The sequence below is a fragment of the Ranitomeya imitator genome, chromosome 6 (assembly GCF_032444005.1).
Source record: "Ranitomeya imitator isolate aRanImi1 chromosome 6, aRanImi1.pri, whole genome shotgun sequence".
Taxonomy (NCBI): Eukaryota; Metazoa; Chordata; class Amphibia; order Anura; family Dendrobatidae; genus Ranitomeya; species Ranitomeya imitator.
The window spans coordinates 45,880,048-45,902,185 of record NC_091287.1 but is presented as its reverse complement, the minus strand read 5'-3'; the positions used below and the strand labels follow the sequence as shown (position 1 = coordinate 45,902,185).

The following is a 22,138-nucleotide window of genomic DNA, read 5'->3' as shown; positions in this document are numbered from 1 at the left end:
GGCTGTTCGACAGTCGCAACACATGCAGTGATTGACTAACCAACAGCCACGAGACATGCAGCTGCGGGGACTCGAACCTATTTTTTGAGAACGTTGAAGACGCTCGGTTAGCACCCGAGCATGCTCAGATAACACCTTATCCGAGCACATTCGCTCATCACTAGTTACAACCCATCTGAAATGAAAAAATAGAGCAGCTTCATAAATAGTCATCCAATTTCTTACCATTTTGTGTCATCTTCTTGGAAACTTAAATCTGGAAGGTTAACAGGAAGCGCGGGAATGACAGAATGGAGGATAACCGGAGGAGGAGGAGCCACCAGACATGGCGCCTTGTGACGCTATGCAACACCAGAAAAAGCTACAAATATGCCGATTTTATCATGGCCAAAATATTTTTAGCGAAAAATAAAGTTAATATATTGAATACTATGACCGAGTGCTACATTTACAAGGAAATCTTTAAATGAATCAGACCTGTGATGAGTAGAGGTCCAAACTTCGGAACGGGTTGACCGCAATGAGAATATCCCCTACATAGGTGTAAATCTGATCCCTGTTGTATCGTTTCTGAAGCTGGTCAGTCACAGTGTTCTGTAACAAGCAATGGAGAAAGGCAGGTAACAGGCAAGTTCTACTATTACACCAATATTGAAAGGTAACACTGGGATCTAGTCATCCTAAGTGCAAACGAGTGGTTTTTTGTTGTTTTTTTTCCCCTTTTAGCAGGATTGTGTACTTCTCTGTAATGATGGCGATAACTCATCATTAATACTGGACAATTACATTTTAGGGCTCGTGCAGGCGTGTGTATAAATCGGACGTGTGCTTTCTGATTTTCAGCTGTTCAGATTAATGACTTTTTTTCTTCTCTGCGTGCATTACTTACATTCGAGTATCAGATGAAATTCATAGTTAAGTCTATGGCTGCAAGAAGAAAAATGTAATTCCGCCCAGAACATGAGAGCGGAATCTGATTTTTACGGATAGTTTTCTACTATAATCCTAATAAACTAGAAATAGAGTGAAAAAATACCCAAGCTATAAGGCACTCGCACTTGGAAAAAACGTGGATAAACTGGATCGTAAATTTATTAAAACTGTTTTTAAAAATCCTAAGAAATTGTTGCTAGAACTTAAATAAAAATTACAGGACCTAAACACAACGCGTTTCGGCTTTTATTTATTTATTTATTTATTTATTTTATTTCTAGCAAGAATTGTTAGAATTTTTAAAAACAGTTTTAATAAATTTATGATACAGTTTATCTACATTTTTGGATCCTCGTTTTTTTCCAAGTGGAATCGCTTTATAGCTTGGGTATTTTATACGTCGGTACTAGTGATGAGCGAGTATACACGTTGCTCGGGTTTTCCTGAGCACGCTCGGGTGATCTCTGAGTATTTGTTAGTGTTCGGAGATTTAGTTTTCATTGCGGCAGCTGAATGATTTACAGCTACTAGCCAGCATGAGTACATGTGGGGGATGCCTGGTTGCTAGGGAATCCCACCATGTGATCAAGCTGGCTAATAGCTGTAAATCATTCAGCTACCGCGATGAAAACTTAATCTCCGAGCAGTCATAAATACTTGAAGACCACCCGAGCGTGCTCTGGAAAACCCGAGCCACGAGTACATTCGTTCATCACTAGTGGGTACCTTACCTAGGAATTGTCCACCACAACTACACTGGCAACAGACCACTAGTGATGAGCGAGTATACTCGTTGCTCGGGTTTTCCTGAGCACTCTCAGGTGATCTCTGAATATTTGTAACTGCTCGGAGATTTAGTTTTCATCGCGGAAGCTGAATGATTTACAGCTACTAGTCAGCTTGATTACATGTGGGGATTACCTAGCAACCAGGCAACCCCCACATGTACTCAGCCTGGCTAGTAGCTGTAAATCATTCAGCTGCCACGATGAAAACAAAATCTCCGAGCAGTTACAAATACTCGGAGACCACACGAGCGTGCTCGGGAAAACCCGAGCAACGGGTACACTCGCTCATCACTACAGACCACCATCGAGGATCCTTATTAGTGATGAGCGAGTATATTCGTTGCTGCTCGGATTTTCCCGAGCACACTCAGGTGGTCTCCAAGTATTTGTTAGTGTTCAGAGATTTAGTGTTCATGGCCAAAGCTGAATAATTTACAGCTACTAGCTAGGCTGAGTACATGTGGGGGTTGCCTGGTTGCTAGGGAATCCCCACATGTAATCAAGCAGGCTAGTAGCTGTAAATCATTTAGCTGCCGAGATGAAAACTAAATCTCCGAGCAGTCATAAATACTCGGATGTCACCCGAGCGTGATCTGGAAAACCCGAGCAACGAGTACACTCGCTCATCACTAATCCTTATTAAAGCCATATCCTTTCCAGAGTTGTGTCTGTATGCGCAACTCCCAAAGGTGAGCAAAATCACTCTTATCCCCATCTTTGTTCTTATGACCTTATATAATACGCTTAAATGGCGTTCCCGTTATTCCCCTTCTTTTCCAGGATACATTCTTTCAACAAACCTAATAAATTGTATTTGGTCATGTATGTGTTTTAATGTAGTTGTATGGAAACAGATCACAGACCGATGTCCCATGGATGCAAAAAAAAAAAAAACGGAAACACGGTCGGCACATGGATGAAAATCGGATGAAAATTAGAATAAAATTGTCCAAGTTTTCTGGATAAAACTATGACAATTTTTCATACGCTCGGTTTTCAGACGCCCTTACAGATGTAGTAGTCTGTTTTTTGGCTTGGTCTCCTGTGATATCATAAAAACTTTTTTTTTATAGTAAAATATTAGACTTAACGCTCATTCACATGTCAGTTTTTTGCTTACGAGTGCTATTTGTGTTGTCCCGGATAGCTCTCGTATCTACGATAGTCTATGGAGCTCTTCACATATCTCTGATTTTTTTGCGGATTGGAGAGATGTCCAATGTTGATCCAAGTGTCCCATTGAACTCGGCAATGAAGGTCTATAGGGACGTGAAAAATATCCTACAGCACTCAGATGCCATCAGTGTGACTCCCGTTTTTCATTGACTGATAGATAGGAGAAGATGGAGAAACATTTTTCCTTTCTCATGAAAGAACAATTGATGACATTCTGATGAAACCTTGATGACGCTGTGATCAAAAATACTGATTACAAATATCAAAGTCTGACCGTCACTTCCAAACAGAAGATGAGGTGTGAACAGGCGCAAGGTGAAAATGCCGCTTCCACACGTATCTAAAAAATAAAAGCTGCCCTCTATAACGCTATTGCATGAAAAATTGGAATTGCTTTACTGCTATAGAAAAAAATTAAAATGAAGATACTTAGTGCATAAATTAACTACTTCATGTGTGCCCAACACAGAAAATTTATTTTACCCATTCTCTAGAGCAGTAATGCAATTCCAATAATTTGTTAGTGCTTCATGTTGTTGTCAAACCTGTTGAAATTGCCAATGGAGACCCTCAACAGGGACTTTAAAGGAAGTTTGAGCGGAACCTCATATGTTAGTTTAAACTAAACATTTGTTCATGTAGGATTCTGTTCACACTAGCGCTAATGGTGGGGTCAGTTTTTCTCCAAAAATAGTTACGTCTCCATTCATTCCATCTAAAAAACACGTCAGAGTCGATGAGCATTGCTGAAAAGTCATGGTTATCAATGGAAAACCTGAGATTTTGTTGGTGCATCCTCAGGATATCTGATGATGAGATGTCCACAATCAATGCTAAACATGTCCGAAACATTCAATATATGGGCACCTAATTCGAAAGAAATGTTTTCAATGGGAAAACCATTTGGTTTCTGCTCAGAGTAGAAGACTTTCATCCATGGTAGATGCGGTCATGGAGTAGAAATGATGAATTGGCCATTTTGATGCCTCAAACCAAAGACTGGACATTTCGGAGGACCATCATTCATGTGGCTTTCAGTAGCTGAATTACATTTGATAGCTCTTAAAGGATTTATTACATGTCGGATATTGGTGGCACACCTTTGGATATTGACTATGGCGGCAATCCATGTGGACATCCAGACGTATGTGTCACTTGTAGTGATTGGCGCCAATGAGATATCGGAGGCATATCCTAACAATATACCATTACTGCCTGGGATAAGTCAATTACAAAAGACTATTACTACTTCTAATAATCGAAAATCCAAGATTATTTGGCACCAGAGAAAATAGGGATAAAACATAACCTTTATTCCAATTGGTGAAATACAACTGAGGTAGACGAGTGAAGCAATGTTTCGGCCCAAAAGGGCCTTTTTCAAGCCAGAAGTACAATTTTAAAAAATGGCTGTAAGTTTATCTCTATTTTCTCTGGTGTCTCGGAATCTTGGATTTTCTAAGGCTTGGGACCTTGTAGGGCAGAGGTGTCAAACTGCATTCCTCGAGGGCTTCATACAGGTCATGTTTTCAGGATTTCCTTAGCATTGGACAAGGTTCTGGAATCATTCTGTGCAGGTGATTAAATTATCACCTGTGCAATACAAGGAAATCCTGAAATCATGACCTGTATGCATCCCTCGAGGAATGCAGTTTGACACCTCTGTTGTAGGGGGTCTAACGAAGTCATCACGGAGCCACCAGTGGTGCATGAGAATCATAGAATCATAGAGTGGTAGAGTTGGAAGGGACCTCCTGGGTCATCTGGTCCATCTTAGTCTTGGACTAACTAATAATAATAATAGCAAAAATTTACATTTTATACTTCAAAATGCTCCAAACCATACCTCATCCAGGACCTCTAAGGTTGCCAAGTCATCCACATCATTCAGGTTGGATGTCATAGACTCTCTGAAGATGCCTTTCTTCGTATGAATCCTCTCATGCCTAGACACCAAAACCCAAGTATTATCCTCCAGATGGTCTCCAAATAATAAAAAATAAAATCTTTAAAATTCGAACAGATACACCAGAACTTTTGACCACGATCTTAGAAGGTTGAGATTGTTTGCCTTACAGTGTGCACTACTGTGAAATACATGAAGGATCGTAGCTTCTGTTGAGTTGTTTTCTGGTTCGAATGAGAGCCGTAAATATCTGGTTCAATGTTAAAAAGCCTCATCTGCAGGCAAATGTTATACCTAGCAGAACATACGCTACTGTTTGTCAGGAGAGTCATGGTGACCGAATATGTACTTTGAATAAATACAAATTCCCCTAGAAAAAAAAAGAAATGTCTAATTGTGACCGGAACTATTACATTGGCGAGACATTCACTTCTGGAGTGATTTCACATACAGCATCTTTGGAAATAATAATTGCATTTTTTTGTGTGACCTTTTTTTAATTTTATTTGTGATTTTTGTGATTGTGGCTTTCGAAAATGTATCGTGCGGTTCATGTTTTTCTCTATTATCAACACAGCATGTGAACCCAGCCTGATATTTTCTAATCATTGGTAAAGGAAATCTGTCACCAGGCTTTTTGCTATGTAATCTGGAAGAAGTATGATGTAGGGACAGAGACTCTGATTCCAGTGAAGTATCACTTACTGGGATGATTGCTGTAGTTTTGATAAAATTGTTGTTTTCTCTGCTGTAGATCTAGCAGTTCTCTCAATGCTGAGCTCTGTATAACCCCGCCCACACCACTGATTGGCCGCTTCCTGTGTGCACTGTGCATAGGCAGAAAGGTTCTAATCAGTTGTGGGGACTGAGATATACAGAACTCAAGAAGATGGAGGACTACATGGCAGCAGGTTTACTTGTCCTATAGTGATAATCTCCTGATAATAAAACAGTGATTTTATCAAAACTAGAGCAAGCAGACTAGTAAGTAACACATCACTGGAATCAAATTCTCTGTCTCTACAATATGCTGCTCTCAGATTAGGTGGTAAAAACCTGGTGACAGATTCCATTTAATAAGAGATTCTAGTTACACACTCTATGAAGGAAATGGTGACACCAAGTTGTCAATTTGTTTTTATATTTGCAGGAGGAAAAACAATGTGTTCTGCGCAAAGATGTTTAGAATTGTCATTTTATTTAATTATTTAATTTAAAATAATCTATGTACTAAAATAGACATGGGAACTGACATGATCTCTTTAAAAGGAACCTGTCAGAACATTTTTTCTAATCACACTAGTGTTACGCCTGTATAGGTCCAAGTACATGAGTAGAAATGATACCATTCTTGTAGTAATTCTATGAGCTAGCGCTGAGTTATCAACCTTTAAATCCACTTACAAATTAGCCTGAAAGTGAAGTAGGGGCGTGTCCATGCAAAGTAGATCAGCACGCCCCCAAAGCCCTTTCAAGCTAATTTACTTATGGCTTTAAAGCTTAATTTCCCAGGACTGGCAAATGGTATTACTACAAGTCAGGTATCATTTTTAGTGTTGCATTTGGATCTATACAGTCATACCATTATTATGATTAATAAAATTATCCCTTTAAATAATAAATTTGTGCAAAAAATAAGTGCTAATAGTTAGGGATGAGTGGACCTGTATAAGCTCGAGTTTGTCCGAACCTTAGTCCAAAGTTCAGTCCGGGTGCAGGAACTGTAACCAAACCTGAACCACATAGAAATCAAGGGAGACCCAAACTTTGCAGTTTCTCTCTTATCTCTACTAATCTACTATATAATCGTCTAATTCTGTCTGTCTGTAATGGAAATCACGCGTCGCTTATTGGCCACCCGCGACCAATCAGCCACAGGCGCAGTCCGGCCGTAGTAAAGTCACGTTTACTGAACAAGTTCTGTCAGTCACAGTGCCATGTAGTTCAGTCACGTTTACTGAACAAGTTCTGTCAGTCACAGTGACACATAGTTTAGTCACGTTTACTGAACACGTTCTGTCAGTCACAGTGCCACATAGTTCAGTCACATTTACTGAACACGTTCTGTCAGTCACAGTGACACATAGTTCAGTCACGTTTACTGAACACGTTCTGTCAGTCACAGTGCCACGTAGTTCAGTCACGTTTACTGAACACGTTCTGTCAGTCACAGTGCCACGTAGTTCAGTCACGTTTACTGAACACGTTCTGTGTCATGATCCCAATGGCAGGGGATCACAAAAGGACAAGCACAAAAAACAAAACAAGCTCTAGGGTGATGGAAAGTGAGCTGACCGCGATCCTGAACCTCAACACACAACTAGCTGTAGCCGGGGAACGTGCCTACGATGATTCTAGACGTCTCGCGCCAGCCGAAGAACTGACTTTCCCTATTAGAAGAAACACAGACCTCTCTTGCCTCCAGAGAAACACCCCACAGAAATAGCAGCCCCCCACATGTAATGACGGTGAAATAAGAGGAAAGCACATACGTAGTTATGAAAACAGATTCAGCAAAATGAGGCCCGCTAAAGCTAGATAGCAGAGGATACAAAAGTGAACTGCGCGGTCAGCGAAAAACCCTACAAAAAACCATCCTGAAATTACTTGAACTCATGTTCCAACTCATGGAACATGAGGAGTAATATCAGCCCACTAGAGCAACCAGCAAAAAGGAATCACATATCTGCAAGCTGGATTAAGACAAAAATTAAGCAAAACGTGGAACAGGAAAATCAAAAACTTAGCTTGTCCAGAAGAATACAGAAGCGGGAAGCAGAGGTAACAAGACACACTGATTACATTGATAGCCGGTGAGGAAATGACAAGAAAGCCAGGTTAAATAGGAAACTCCCATATCCTGATAGAACAAGTGGACACCAGAGACCGCAGAGAACACAAGTCACCCAGTACCATCTGTAACCACCAGAGGGAGCCCAAAAACAGAATCCACAACAGTACACCCCCCTTGAGGAGGGGCCACCGAACCCTCACGAGAACCACCAGGGCGACCAGGATGAGCCCTATGAAATGCACGGACCAAATCAGCAGCATGAACATCAGAGGCAACCACCGAAGAATTATCCTCCTGACCATAACCCTTCCACTTGACCAAATATTGGAGTTTCCGTCTGGAAACACGAGAATCCAAGATCTTCTCCACAACATACTCCAATTCTCCCTCCACCAGCACCGGAGCAGGAGGCTCAAGTGAAGGAACAACAGGTACCTCATACTTCCGCAACAACGACCGATGGAACACATTATGAATAGCAAACGATGCCGGGAGATCCAAACGAAACGACACAGGGTTAAGAATTTCCAAGATCCTATAGGGACCGATGAACCGAGGCTTGAACTTAGGAGAAGAGACCTTCATAGGAACAAAACGAGAAGACAACCACACCAAGTCCCCAACACGAAGTCGAGGACCCACGCGGCGACGGCGATTAGCAAACTGCAGAGCCCTCTCCTGGGACAACTTCAAATTGTCCACCACATGACTCCAAATCTGATGCAACCTATCCACCACCATGTCCACTCCAGGACAATCAGAAGGCTCCACCTGACCAGAGGAAAAACGAGGATGAAACCCCGAATTACAAAAGAAAGGAGAAACCAAGGTAGCAGAACTAGCCCGATTATTAAGGGCAAATTCGGCAAGCGGCAAAAAGGTAACCCAGTCATCTTGATCAGCAGAAACAAAACACCTTAAATAAGTTTCCAAGGTCTGATTAGTTCGTTCCGTCTGGCCATTCGTCTGAGGATGGAATGCAGACGAAAAGGACAAATCAATGCCCATCTTAGCACAGAACGTCCGCCAAAATCTAGACACAAACTGGGATCCCCTGTCAGAAACGATGTTCTCCGGAATCCCATGCAAACGAACCACGTTCTGAAAAAACAGAGGGACCAACTCAGAGGAGGAAGGCAACTTAGGCAAGGGTACCAGATGAACCATCTTAGAAAAGCGGTCACACACAACCCAGATGACGGACATTTTTTGAGAGATAGGGAGATCCGAAATAAAGTCCATGGAAATGTGCTTCCAAGGCCTCTTCGGAATAGGCAAAGGTGACAACAATCCACTGGCCCGAGAACAGCAAGGCTTAGCCCGAGCGCAAACTTCACAAGACTGCACAAAAGAACGCACATCCCTCGACAATGAAGGCCACCAAAAAGACCTGGCCACCAAGTCTCTAGTACCAAATATTCCAGGATGACCTGCCAACGCAGAAGAATGGACCTCGGAGATGACTCTACTGGTCCAATTATCCGGAACAAACAGTCTTTGAGGCAGACAACGATCAGGTTTATCCGCCTGAAACTCCTGCAAAGCACGTCGCAAGTCTGGGGAGACAGCCGACAAAATCACCCCATCCCTAAGGATACCAGTAGGCTCAGAATTTCCAGGGGAGTCAGGCACAAAACTCCTAGAAAGAGCATCCGCCTTCACATTCTTTGAACCTGGCAGGTATGAAACCACAAAATCGAAACGGGAGAAAAACAGTGACCAACGAGCCTGTCTAGGATTCAGACGCTTGGCAGACTCAAGGTAAATCAGATTTTTGTGATCAGTCAAGACCACCACACGATGTCTAGCACCCTCAAGCCAATGACGCCACTCCTCAAATGCCCACTTCATGGCCAAAAGCTCCCATCATAATTCCGCTCAGTGGGCAAAAACTTTCTAGAAAAGAATGCACATGGCTTCATCACTGAGCAATCGGAGCTTCTCTGTGACAAAACCGCCCCCGCTCCAATCTCGGAAGCATCGACCTCAACCTGAAAAGGAAGCGAAACATCTGGCTGACGCAACACAGGAGCAGAAGAAAACCGGCGCTTAAGTTCCTGAAAGGCCTCCACAGCCGCAGGAGACCAATCAGCAACATCAGCACCCTTCTTAGTCAAATCCGTCAAAGGCTTAACAACACTAGAAAAATTAGTTATGAAACGACGATAAAAATTAGCAAAGCCCAAGAACTTCTGTAGACTCTTAAGAGATGTAGGCTGCGTCCAGACAAATAGCCTGAACCTTGACGGGATCCATCTCAATAGTAGAAGGGGAAAAAATATACCCCAAAAAAGAAATCTTCTGGACTCCAAAGAGACACTTTGAACCTTTTACAAACAAAGAATTGGCCCGCAGGACCTGAAACACCTTCCTGACCTGCTGAACATGGGACTCCCAGTCATCCGAAAAAACCAAAACATCATCCAAACACACAATCATAAATTTATCCAGATATTCACGGAAAATATCGTGCATAAAGGACTGGAAGACAGAAGGAGCATTAGAAAGTCCAAAAGGCATCACCAAATACTCAAAATGGCCCTCAGGCGTATTAAATGCGGTTTTCCACTCATCACCCTGCTTTATCCGCACAAGATTATACGCACCCCGAAGATCAATCTTAGTGAACCATTTGGCCCCCTTAATGCGAGCGAACAAATCAGTCAACAATGGCAAAGGATACTGATGTTTAACTGTAATCTTATTCAAAAGACGGTAATCTATACAAGGCCTCAAGGAACCATCTTTTTTGGCCACAAAAAAAAAACCTGCTCCCAAAGGGGACGAAGATGGACGGATATGTCCCTTTTCCAAGGACTCCTTAACATAATCCCGCATAGCAGTATGCTCTGGCACTGACAGATTGAACAAACGACCTTTAGGAAATTTACTGCCAGGAATCAAATCTATAGCACAATCACAATCCCTGTGAGGAGGAAGCGAATTGAGCTTAGGCTCCTCAAAAACATCCCGATAATCAGACAAAAATACAGGAACCTCAGAAGGAGTAGATGAAGCGATAGAAATTGGAGGTGCATCATCATGAACCCCCTGACATCCCCAGCTTAACACAGACATCGTTTTCCAGTCCAAGACTGGGTTATGAGTTTGTAACCATGGCAGACCAAGCACTAAGACATCATGTAAATTATACAGTACCAGGAAGCGAATCACCTCCTGATGAACGGGAGTCATACGCATGGTCACTTGTGTCCAGTACTGAGGTTTATGAATCATAGCCAAAGGTGTAGAGTCAATTCCTTTCAAAGGAATAGGGACTTCCAGAGGCTCCAGACTAAACCCACAGCGGTTGGCAAATGACCAATCCATAAGACTCAGGGCAGCGCCTGAATCCACATAGGCATCGACGGAAATGGCTGATAATGAACAAATCAGAGTCACAGACAGAATGAACTTAGACTGTAAAGTACTAATGGCAACAGACTTATCAACCTTTTTTGTGCGTTTAGAGCATGCTGATATAACATGAGCTGAATCACCACAATAAAAACACAACCCATTTTTCCGCCTATAGTTTTGCCGTTCACTTCTGGACTGAATTCTATCACATTGCATTGTCTCAGGTGCCTGTTCAGAAGACACCGCCAAATGGTGCACAGGTTTGCGCTCCCGTAAACGCCGATCAATCTGAATAGCCATAGTCATAGACTCATTCAGACCTGTAGGCGCAGGGAACCCCACCATGACATCTTTAATGGCCTCAGAAAGGCCATCTCTGAATCTTGCAGCCAGGGCGCACTCATTCCACTGAGTAAGCACCGACCATTTCCGAAATTTCTGACAATATATTTCTGCTTCATCTTGCCCCTGAGAGAGAGCCAATAAAGCTTTTTCAGCCTGAATCTCTAGGTTAGGTTCCTCATAGAGCAAACCCAATGCCAGAAAAAACGCATCCACGTTGAGCAACGCAGGATCCCCTGGTGCCAATGCAAATGCCCAATTCTGAGGGTCACCCCGCAGGAAAGATATAACAATCTTGACTTGCTGAGCAGGGTCTCCAGAAGAGCGAGATTTCAAAGAAAGAAACAACTTGCAATTGTTCCTAAAATTCAGAAAACTAGATCTATCTCCAGAAAAAAACTCTGGGATAGGAATTCTAGGTTCAGACATAGGAGCATGTACAACAAAATCTTGTATATTTTGAACCTTAGCAGCAAGATTATTTAGGCTGGAAGCCAAACTCTGGACGTCCATGATAAACAGCTGAGGTCAGAGCCATTCAAGGATTAAGAGGAGGTAAGACGCAGCCAGGCTGCAATTAAGGCTATGCAGCAAACTCTGAGGGGAAAAAAAAAAAAAAAAACTTCCTCAGACTACTTTTCTTCCTACTTCAGCCAATACGATTACCACTTTTTGGCCGGCTATACTGTCATGATTCCAATGGCAGGGGATCACAAAAGGACAAGCACAAAAAACAAAACAAGCTCTAGGGTGATGGAAACTGAGCTGACCGTGATCCTGAACCTCAACACACAACTAGCTGTAGCCGGGGAACGTGCCTACGATGATTCTAGACGTCTCGCGCCAGCCGAAGAACTGACTTTCCCTATTAGAAGAAACACAGACCTCTCTTGCCTCCAGAGAAACACCCCACAGAAATAGCAGCCCCCCACATGTAATGACGGTGAAATGAGAGGAAAGCACATACGTAGTTATGAAAACAGATTCAGCAAAATGAGGCCCGCTAAAGCTAGATAGCAGAGGATACAAAAGTGAACTGCGCGGTCAGCGAAAAACCCTACAAAAAACCATCCTGAAATTACTTGAACTCATGTTCCAACTCATGGAACATGAGGAGTAATATCAGCCCACTAGAGCAACCAGCAAAAAGGAATCACATATCTGCAAGCTGGATTGAGACAAAAATTAAGCAAAACGTGGAACAGGAAAATCAAAAACTTAGCTTGTCCAGAAGAATACAGAAGCGGGAAGCAGAGGTAACAAGACACACTGATTACATTGATAGCCGGCGAGGAAATGACAAGAAAGCCAGGTTAAATAGGAAACTCCCATATCCTGATAGAACAGGTGGACACCAGAGACCGCAGAGAACACAAGTCACCCAGTACCATCTGTAACCACCAGAGGGAGCTCAAAAACAGAATCCACAACAGTTCTGTCAGTCACAGTGCCACATAGTTAAGTCACTTTTACTGAACACGTTCTGTCAGTCACAGTGCCACATAGTTCAGTCACTTTTACTGAACACGTTCTGTCAGTCACAGTGCCAAGTAGTTCAGTCATGTTTACTAAACAAGTTCTGTCAGTCACAGTGTGATGTAGTTCAGTCACGTTTACTGAACAAGTTCTGTCAGTCACAGTGCGACATAGTTCAGTCACGTTCACTGAACATGTTCTGTCAGTCAGAATATTCTAGAATACTCGATGCGTTAGAATCGGGTCACCATCTAGTAATATTTAATAAGCAAGTTGCCAATTTCCAAGTATACGGATTTTTCTTTAATACACTATTTATAGACTTTCCCTTTTGCTATGCCATAAAAGGCCAATATATTTCCACGTCTGGTTAATGCACTTTGCTTGTTTCCTCTGTAATTTAGAGTAAAATGAATCTTAATGAAACTCCATTTAGAGCAGAATGTGCAGATTAAGCAGAGCGATATGACAGCGCTTCCTGGGCACAGTATATACAGAGCAGTCACTGATGTTTCCCAGATAATCAGAAATACGTTGTTTACCTCTTCTTCTCCATTATCCCCATTTGCTGGTGGATATCTATGAATTCCATTAGCTGCTTTTGAAGTGCTATTTCATTATGTCTAATTTGCCTAATAAAAGCATGTTCCAAAAGATCACAAACCATAGGACGCTTTTCAAAATCTTTGGTAAGGCACCTGAAATGCAAAATATGAAACATTAAATATGACGTTTTATATAAAAACTGTACATCAAAATATGGAATAGCAGAGAATATTGCTACTTTCTGAAAAGGGATTCCTTAGTATTATACAGTTGTGGCCAAAAGTATTGACACCCCTGCAATTCTGTCAGATAATACTCAGTTTCTTCCTGAAAATGATTGCAAACACAAATTCTTTGTTATTATCTTCATTTAATTTGTCTTACATGAAAAAAAAACACAAAAAGAATTGTCCTAAAGCCAAATTGGATATAATTCCACACCAAACATAAAAAAGGGGTGGACAAAAGTATTGGCACTGTTCGAAAAATCATGTGATGCTTCTCTAATTTGTGTAATTAACAGCACATGTAACTTACCTGTGGCACCTAACAAGTGTTGGCAATAACTAAATCACACTTGCAGCCAGTTGACATGGATTAAAGTTGACTCAACCTCTGTCCTGTGTCCTTGTGTGTACCACATTGAGCATGGAGAAAAGAAAGAAGACCAAAGAACTGTCTGAGGACTTGAGAAACCAAATTGTGAGGAAGCATGAGCAATCTCAAGGCTACAAGTCCATCTCCAAAGACCTGAATGTTCCTGTGTCTACCGTGCGCAGTGTCATCAAGAAGTTTAAAGCCCATGGCACTGTGGCTAACCTCCCTAGATGTGGACGGAAAATAAAAATTGACAAGAGATTTCAACGCAAGATTGTGCGGATGTTGGATAAAGAACCTCGACTAACATCCAAACAAGTTCAAGCTGTACAACACTGTCAACCCGTACTATCCGTCGGCATCTGAATGAAAAGGGACTGTATGGTAGGAGACCCAGGAAGAGCCCACTTCTTACCCCGAGACATAAAAAAGCCAGGCTGGAGTTTGCCAAAACTTACCTGAAAAAGCCTAAAACGTTTTGGAAGAATGTTCTCTGGTCAGATGAGACAAAAGTAGAGCTTTTTGGGCAAAGGCATCAACATAGAGTTTACAGGAGAAAAAAAGAGGCATTCAAAGAAAAGAACACGGTGCCTACAGTCAAACATGGCGGAGGTTCCCTGATGTTTTGGGGTTGCTTTGCTGCCTCTGGCACTGTACTGCTTGACTGTGTGCATGGCATTATGAAGTCTGAAGACTACCAACAAAATTTGCAGCATAATGTAGGGCCCAGTGTGAGAAAGCTGGGTCTCCCTCAGAGGTCATGGGTCTTCCAGCAGGACAATGACCCAAAACACACTTCAAAAAGCACTAGAAAATGGTTTGAGAGAAAGCACTGGAGACTTCTAAGGTGGCCAGCAATGAGTCCAGACCTGAATCCCATAGAACACCTGTGGAGAGATCTAAAAATGGCAGTTTGGAGAAGGCGCCCTTCAAATATCAGGGACCTGGAGCAGTTTGCCAAAGAAGAATGGTCTAAAATTCCAGCAGAGCATTGTAAGAAACTCATTGATGGTTACCGGAAGCGGTTGGTCGCAGTTATTTTGGCTAAAGGTTGTGCAACCAAGTATTAGGCTGAAGGTGCCAATACTTTTGTCTGGCCCATTTTTGGAGTTTTGTGTGAAATGATCAATGGTTTGCTTTTTGCTTCATTCTCTTTTGTGTTTTTTCATTTAAGACAAATTAAATGAAGATAATAATACCAAAGAATTTGTGTTTGCAATCATTTTCAGGAAGAAACTGAGTATTATCTTACAGAATTGCAGGGGTGTCAATACTTTTGGCCACAACTGTTCTATATTGTACCTCAGACTCGGTAAGATATTCCCTTCTCATTCTAGCAGAAAGAACCACCAAGCTTCAGAAGCAGTATAGATATGCAAAACTTTTTAAATCCATATTCGCCAGCTTTGCCAAATTTTTCCCAAAAAGATAATTTGCAGATGATTTAATCATGAGTATTGCAAAGCTCATCAATTGCTCTGAAAAGATGTGTGCAACACTCTGAGGTCTCCTAGGACTGTATCTAACTTGTTCCAAGCTTCTTAGCATGCAAATTGTCTCTTCAGAGAGGAAGAGGACTTGAACACTAGCGCCACCTATTGGAAGTAGCAATTCTATAAGTCAATATTGACCCTTTAATGAGCCTTGTCACATAACTTAGTATAAAAGCCAAAACCAACATCTCAATTTGCAGAGACATTTTGTAGGGTGTTGCCCCTCTGCAGTGTAAAGTATGAAATCTGATTTGGCTGTAAGCGAGGCCTTTGACTGTGATCTAAGAGGTAATGTTTTTCCTTGCGGCATGCCACTGTAAGGAGACTTATAGGCCATGCAATGCTCCTCTGGGAAATTAAATATGTAAATTGTCTCTTCGAAGAGGAAGAGGACTTAACTCCAGTGCCACCTATTGGAAATCGCAATCTTAAAAGTCTAAATCGACCCTTTAACGAGCCTCTCCTCTCTGAAGAGACAGTTTGCATATTTAATTTCCTAGAGTAGCATTACATGGCCTATATGTCTCCTTACTCTGGCATGTCAGGCATGTCACACTCGACAAGGAGAAATGTTACCCTTTTGAAGTTCTTTAGCATATATATAGTTTTAGCAATGTCCGAGTGACTTCACCATACATGGCTATGGGTAATTAATGATAACCTAAGGTCCATGTAATAACATACTGCACTAATAGACATTTTATGCTTTTAAAATTAAAAAAATGATCCAAAAATTATCCCTTTTTTGTGATCAGCATTTTTTTTCTGCTAGCAAGTTCAGATGAAAGACTGACATTTTCTGCGCAGGGGCAAGCTAATTATTAATTTCACTAGATTTGTGGTACACATCAAACCTGGATGGACCATGAATTTTATAAATCATGAATGCAATGCACAGGGCTTGATGGCGACCATCCATTCTTGTGTCACTGTCTGTCCTTTAACCTTGCACATTATGTTGCTTTCTGGTGTCCAGACAACAGGAAATATAGTCTTGATTCACTTCCTGGTCAAAATTGTGAAAAAGGGGTGGAGCCGCATATTCATCACTGTAATAAGTGGTACCACGTGACCGCTCACACAGGACAGGCTGCCGGCGGTGAGAGGAGGCATCGCGGGAGCTGGGTGAGTATTTCTTTGCAAGCGGGCGGGTGCACGGGGGGTGGGAGGCGGGAGGTGATCCCAAACTTTATTGTTAACAAAAAAAAAAAAAAAAAACCTTGATTTTCAATTCCTTCTCTCCAGCGAACGCTGCTGGGGAGAAGGCATGAATGCCGGCGTCAGCACCAAAAGCAGGGGACAGCACTTAACTGTAGCGATGTCTCCTGCATGGTCCGTGTGGTCCTCAGGCAGCACACGGGCGGCACACGACTGCCGCACATGTGCCACGTGAGCACACGGACACGGATAACTCCAGTACCGATTTCTCCGGTACCGGAATTATCTGGACGTGTGAGACTGGCCTTAAGCGTGCCCTAAAAATGCATTTCTTCAGGCCTACCACCTCAACACATTTATTTAACTATCCCTGTGTTGCCCATTAAAAATTTTCACCATAACCAGGTTCCTCATGTCATGTTCGCATACACGTTATGCATTTAGTAGCCCTCTGTGTCTGTACTTTTACACATACTGGTTGGTAACAGGTTCATGCAGCACTACGTGAACACCTGATTTCCTACATTATGGCTGGTCCGAACAATGAAAGCAATTGTTACCATCCACCTTTTATATCTCCCCTATTTCCTCAGATTGTAAGCTTGCAAGCAGGGCCCTCATTGCTCTTGGTATCTGTTGATTTATGTGATTATTGTTATGCTGTAATGTCTTTTATTGTCTGTACAAGTCCCCTCTAAAATGTAAAGTGCTGCAGAATATGTTGGCGCTATAGAAATAAAATGATTATTATTAATATAGAAAGGAAGTCCCAAAGTCCCCTGTGTGAATAGAGTAATACTGAGCATGTGCGATCACTACGGTGGCTGTCACACATGCTCACTATTGTACCATTTCCACAAAAGATGTTGTGTCTCCTGGTATCAAAATCAATGGGGGTCTTAGGCTACTTTCACACTTCCGTCTTTTAGAATCAGTCACAATCCGTCAGTGTTGAAAAGACGGATCCTGTGCAGATTGTAAAAAACGGATGCACTGGATCCTGTTTTTTGACTGATCCGTCGATGCAGCAGCTGCAGGAAAAATGGGTTAAATTAAAGGAATAGAAATCCTTCCAGGCATGCTCAGTGTAAAAAAACGGAATCTGTTGCTGGATTCCATCATTTGACGCACAGCAACGGATCCTACGCCCATAGGCTTCCATTCTAGCCAACGACGGACGCCGCAGGATCCGTCGCTGTACATTTTTTTGACGCAGACAAAAAACGTTACATTGAACGTTTTTTCCAGACGACGGTCTGCCAAAACACGACGGATCTGTCGCACGACGGATGCGACGTGTGGCCATCCATCGCGATCCGTCGCTAATACAAGTCTATGGGAAATAAACGGATCCTGCGGGCACATTTGTAGGATCCGTTTTTTTCCCAAAACGACGCATTGCAATGGATCTGAAAAGACGGAAGTGTGAAAGTAGCCTAAGTAGTCAGATAATCAGCGATTATACCCATTTCATGTATTTTAGGGATAAGTAAATATGTTGTTATTCATCTGTGCCAAATTCGATGCCAAGGACCAGTCTCGTCTCTGATGGCATCATCCAACCTGGGCAATTTACACCCGGCTATGGCAGCAGGACGCCGCTTGAGTATTCAGGTATTTGGGATACCACCTTTTTTTGTGTGTGTGTTAGGAGGGAATATTTTAGGTATTTTCAGGTATTTTCACAAGCTTTGGGTCAGGTAAGCGTCTACAAAACAGTCATAACAGGATTAGAATACTATGTATACATAAAAGTAGACAACATTTAAAAATCAAAAGCTAAATCCCAAATTTACATAAAGAGGTCAAAATCAAACTTCCCACTGTCCGAAGACATAGCACGTAATGTTTAAAGAGCAGCCACCCTAGAGAATCCTGCTACTTTGAATATCTCTGTTTGGATCTATACCTGATACTGATTTGCTTGCAGAAAAAAATAAAAATACCAAATTCTTGGTTAAGTTTGCATCTGGAAATTTGCATTCGTGTGATAAATATGCAGATATGCAAAAGAGATTTAGTCATTGCATAGGATGTTCAGAGTGAACACGAGTGGCAGCATGGTATACAGAAAGACTTTTTCACAGTAACAGACATTTTAAGGAATGCACAAGTAACACGACGTTCAGTGACCAATAACAGCCATAGACGCCACATAATAACACAATCATACAGTTATTACTACTATGTAATACATATTAAATAGTCATTGTTATTTCAATAGACTGCACAAACCAATAGTACAAGCTAATATATGACACTTTGTAATATACAGTATCATTAGGAAATTCTGCTGCTTTCTCCACTTATGAGTCACTTCTTACTTCTTCCCATGTGTCAGGAATGAACTCATCATCCACTCTCAAAAATATATTATAGATGAGCGAACATGCTGGGATAAGATGTTATGTTATGGATGACTTTGGCGTCCTCGAAAAATATGTTTGAGTCCCCGCGGCTGCGTGTCTTGCGGCTGTTCGTCGGCTGCAACACATGCAGGGATTGCTTAACAAACAGGCGATCCCTGCATAAGTTGCGGCTCTCTAACAGACACGAAACATGCAGCCATGGGGACTCGATCATATTATTTGAGCATGCCGAAGACACTCGGATAGCACCCGAGCATGCTGATATAACACCTCATCTGAGGACGTTCGCTCATCACTGATCCTATTATCCATCTCGATCAACTGGCAACACAGTTAGGCATCAGATTACAGCTGCCAATTGAAGTCTTTGGCGAGGACAGTGGGAAGGAGGTGGGTGAAGAAAAGTGAGAAAGAAGCAAACATTTGGTGCTGCAGCTTTCTAGTAAGTGTTTTATCTTATCCTAGAGCTAGATTCGCAGCTACACTGCTCAGTACAGCTACAGCAGGTGAAATAAGTATTGAATGCCACCAATTTTCTAAGTAAACATATTTCTAAAGTCGCGATTGACATGAAATTCTCATCAGATATCGGTATCAAATCCACACAGGCAAAGTGATCAAACCATAGTTCATGATGGTTATTATGTTATGTGTAATAATGAAGCATCAGGAACTACGAACAGTCAATCAGCGGGGTTTCTGAATCCTGAACCCCCATTGATCTCATAAAGATAAAGTTTTATCACTATATAAGATCTGGACAACCAAATTAAGCAAATTGTCGCTGTTATGGGGGTAAGGGGTAATCTGCTGTTATTATGGATTCTCCTGGGCTTGTCTCCCAGATTATCAAAACTCACCAAATTATATGTGCAGCCTTACCTTCAGATCAATGAGGGTGGTACCGTAAACTATTGAAGGAGCTAAAATCTATGTACCTGTACAAATTGGTGCAGTCTGCAGTAACGTGGTAATAAAATAAAATATTGTTTGCACCAGATAAAGTCGAGTCGTGCTACCGTCGAGAAAACCACCACAGAACTCCAACTCTTCTAACACCAAATGCATTTTTGAAAAATAAACCTTTCTTCCCTAATAAAAAATATAATATGTTTCACTCACTTGCTAATAAAGTCGTTAAACTCCGGTGACCACAATTCTGGTTGACACAAAGTTGGAGGTGGGTTCCTGTAAAACCAAAATGTTATCATTACAATTCTTTAAAAAAAAATGGAATGTTTTATTTATTTTTTTTTACTTTTTTTAAATTTTTGTAATCTAATCTAATATCAATGCTATGATACCTGCAGACACAGTGATGGATGGATACTGATAAAAAAAAAAAGATGAATCAGCCAAGTTACCAGGATTGGAAAAACATTGTTGCCTTCTTCAAAAAACACCTTTGATGTGATTGGTGTGACATTGTTTTTTTTTTTTTTTTTGGAAGAATTCCAGCCATGTTTTTTTCTAAACGTGGGCATCCTTTCTCGACATAGGACGTATCAGTGGACATACCAGAATATCGTGTGTCGGGTGTGGGTGTATGGAGCAGACTGTTTAGCCATGCTGTGTTTAACCTTTTAAATTCTGCTGCCTTTTAAATGGTCCAATTGCCTTGCACTATCACTCCGGCGCCAATCATTTCTCTCCTCCGTGACAAGATCGGGAGGAGCCAACAGGTTACAATGACTGTCTCGTGGCTGACTGGTTGGTGCTATTATGAAGTGTCAGTAATATTCCTATATATGCAGTATGGTGGAATTGTAGTACAATAAGTGTAAATAAGAAAATATGAAAGTCTAAGGCCATGTTCACACAGTGCATTTTTTACTGCGGAACCGCAGCGGTTTTGCCGCTGCGGTTCCGCAGCTGTTTTCCATGCAGGGTACATAACAATGTAACCCTATGGAAAACAGTCACTGCTGTGCACATGATCCGTAATTTCGTTTAAAAAGCCGCGCAGAATAGCTGCGGCAAAAAAGAAGGAGCATGTCACTTCTTTTTCCTGAACCGCAGCGGTTCTGCACCCATAGACCTCCATTGTGAGGTCAAAATCGCAGTAAAACCCGCAGATCAAAAATATATCTGCGGGTTTTACTGCGATTTGATGTGCAGAACCGCTGCAGCAGGAAGTGCGGGGGAGCGGGCGGAAGTGCGTGGGCGGAGTGTGGCTGCCCCCCCGTGCTCCGATCCCGCCCCCCCGTGCTCCGATGCCCCCCCCCCCGTGCTCCGATGCCCCCCCCAGTGCTCCGATGCCCCCCCGTGCCCTAATCTCCCCCCCTTATACTTACCCGGCGTCCCGGTGTCCGTCCGGCCGTCTTCTCCCTGGGCGCCGCCATCTTGCAAAATGGCGGGCGCATGCGCAGTGCGCCCGCCGAATCTGCCGGCCGGCAGATTCGCTCCAAAGTGCATTTTGATCACTGAGATATAACCTATCTCAGTGATCAAAATAAAAAAAATAGTAAATGACACCCCCCCCCCCACTTTGTCACCCCCATTGGTAGGGACAATAAAAAAATTAAGAATTTTTTTTTTTTTTTTCACTAAGGTTAGAATAGGGGTAGGGGTAGGGTTAGGGGTAGGGTTAGGGTTAGAGTTAGGGGTAGGGTTAGGGGTAGGGTTAGGGTTAGGGGTAGGGTTAGGGGTAGGGTTAGGGGTAGGGTTAGGGGTAGGGTTAGGGTTAGGGGTAGGGTTAGGGTATTTTCAGCCATTTTAGCCCTAAAAAGCTTCCTAGGAAACACACAGTCTCTGCATAGAAAACTGCATAAAAAAAGGATAAAAAAACGCATCAAAAAACGCATCAAAAAAGGACAAAAAAAGGACCAAAAAAAGGACCTGCGTTTTCTGCCAAGAGCTGCAGTTTTTTTTAAAAACTGTCCTGAAAAAAAAAGGATGGAAATCCTGAACGTGTGAACATACCCTAAATGATTCCCTTTTTTCAAATAAAAAAAGATAAACATAAAAAACCCTTATATGGTAACTGTTGTGTCCGTAAAAGTCCAATCTAATAAATTCTAAAAATATTTAAAATGTACACAAAGCACCAAAAAGGAAAAAATTATTGAAACGACAGAACTGATGTTTTTCAGATGCGGCACTTCCCTAAAAATATGCACTAAAAAACAATCAAAACATCGTATGTTCCCAAAAATGGTCACGTCGCCACACAACTAAAAACCCAAACAACATCTCCATCA

General features: G+C 42.0%; 1 protein-coding gene across 1 annotated transcript in view; it reads right to left on the bottom strand.

Moving 5' to 3' along the window:
• MYO3A (myosin IIIA) overlaps positions 1 to 22,138 on the bottom strand; it is a 173,227-nt gene that overhangs the window by 109,751 nt on the left and 41,338 nt on the right. Inside the window, exons 7-10 of the mRNA XM_069732227.1 lie at positions 20,061 to 20,126; positions 13,318 to 13,473; positions 4,744 to 4,843; positions 478 to 594 (exon numbers count right to left, since the gene is read on the bottom strand). Coding sequence (XP_069588328.1) covers positions 478 to 594; positions 4,744 to 4,843; positions 13,318 to 13,473; positions 20,061 to 20,126 — 439 coding nt within the window. The remainder of the gene's footprint in view (positions 1 to 477; positions 595 to 4,743; positions 4,844 to 13,317; positions 13,474 to 20,060; positions 20,127 to 22,138) is intronic.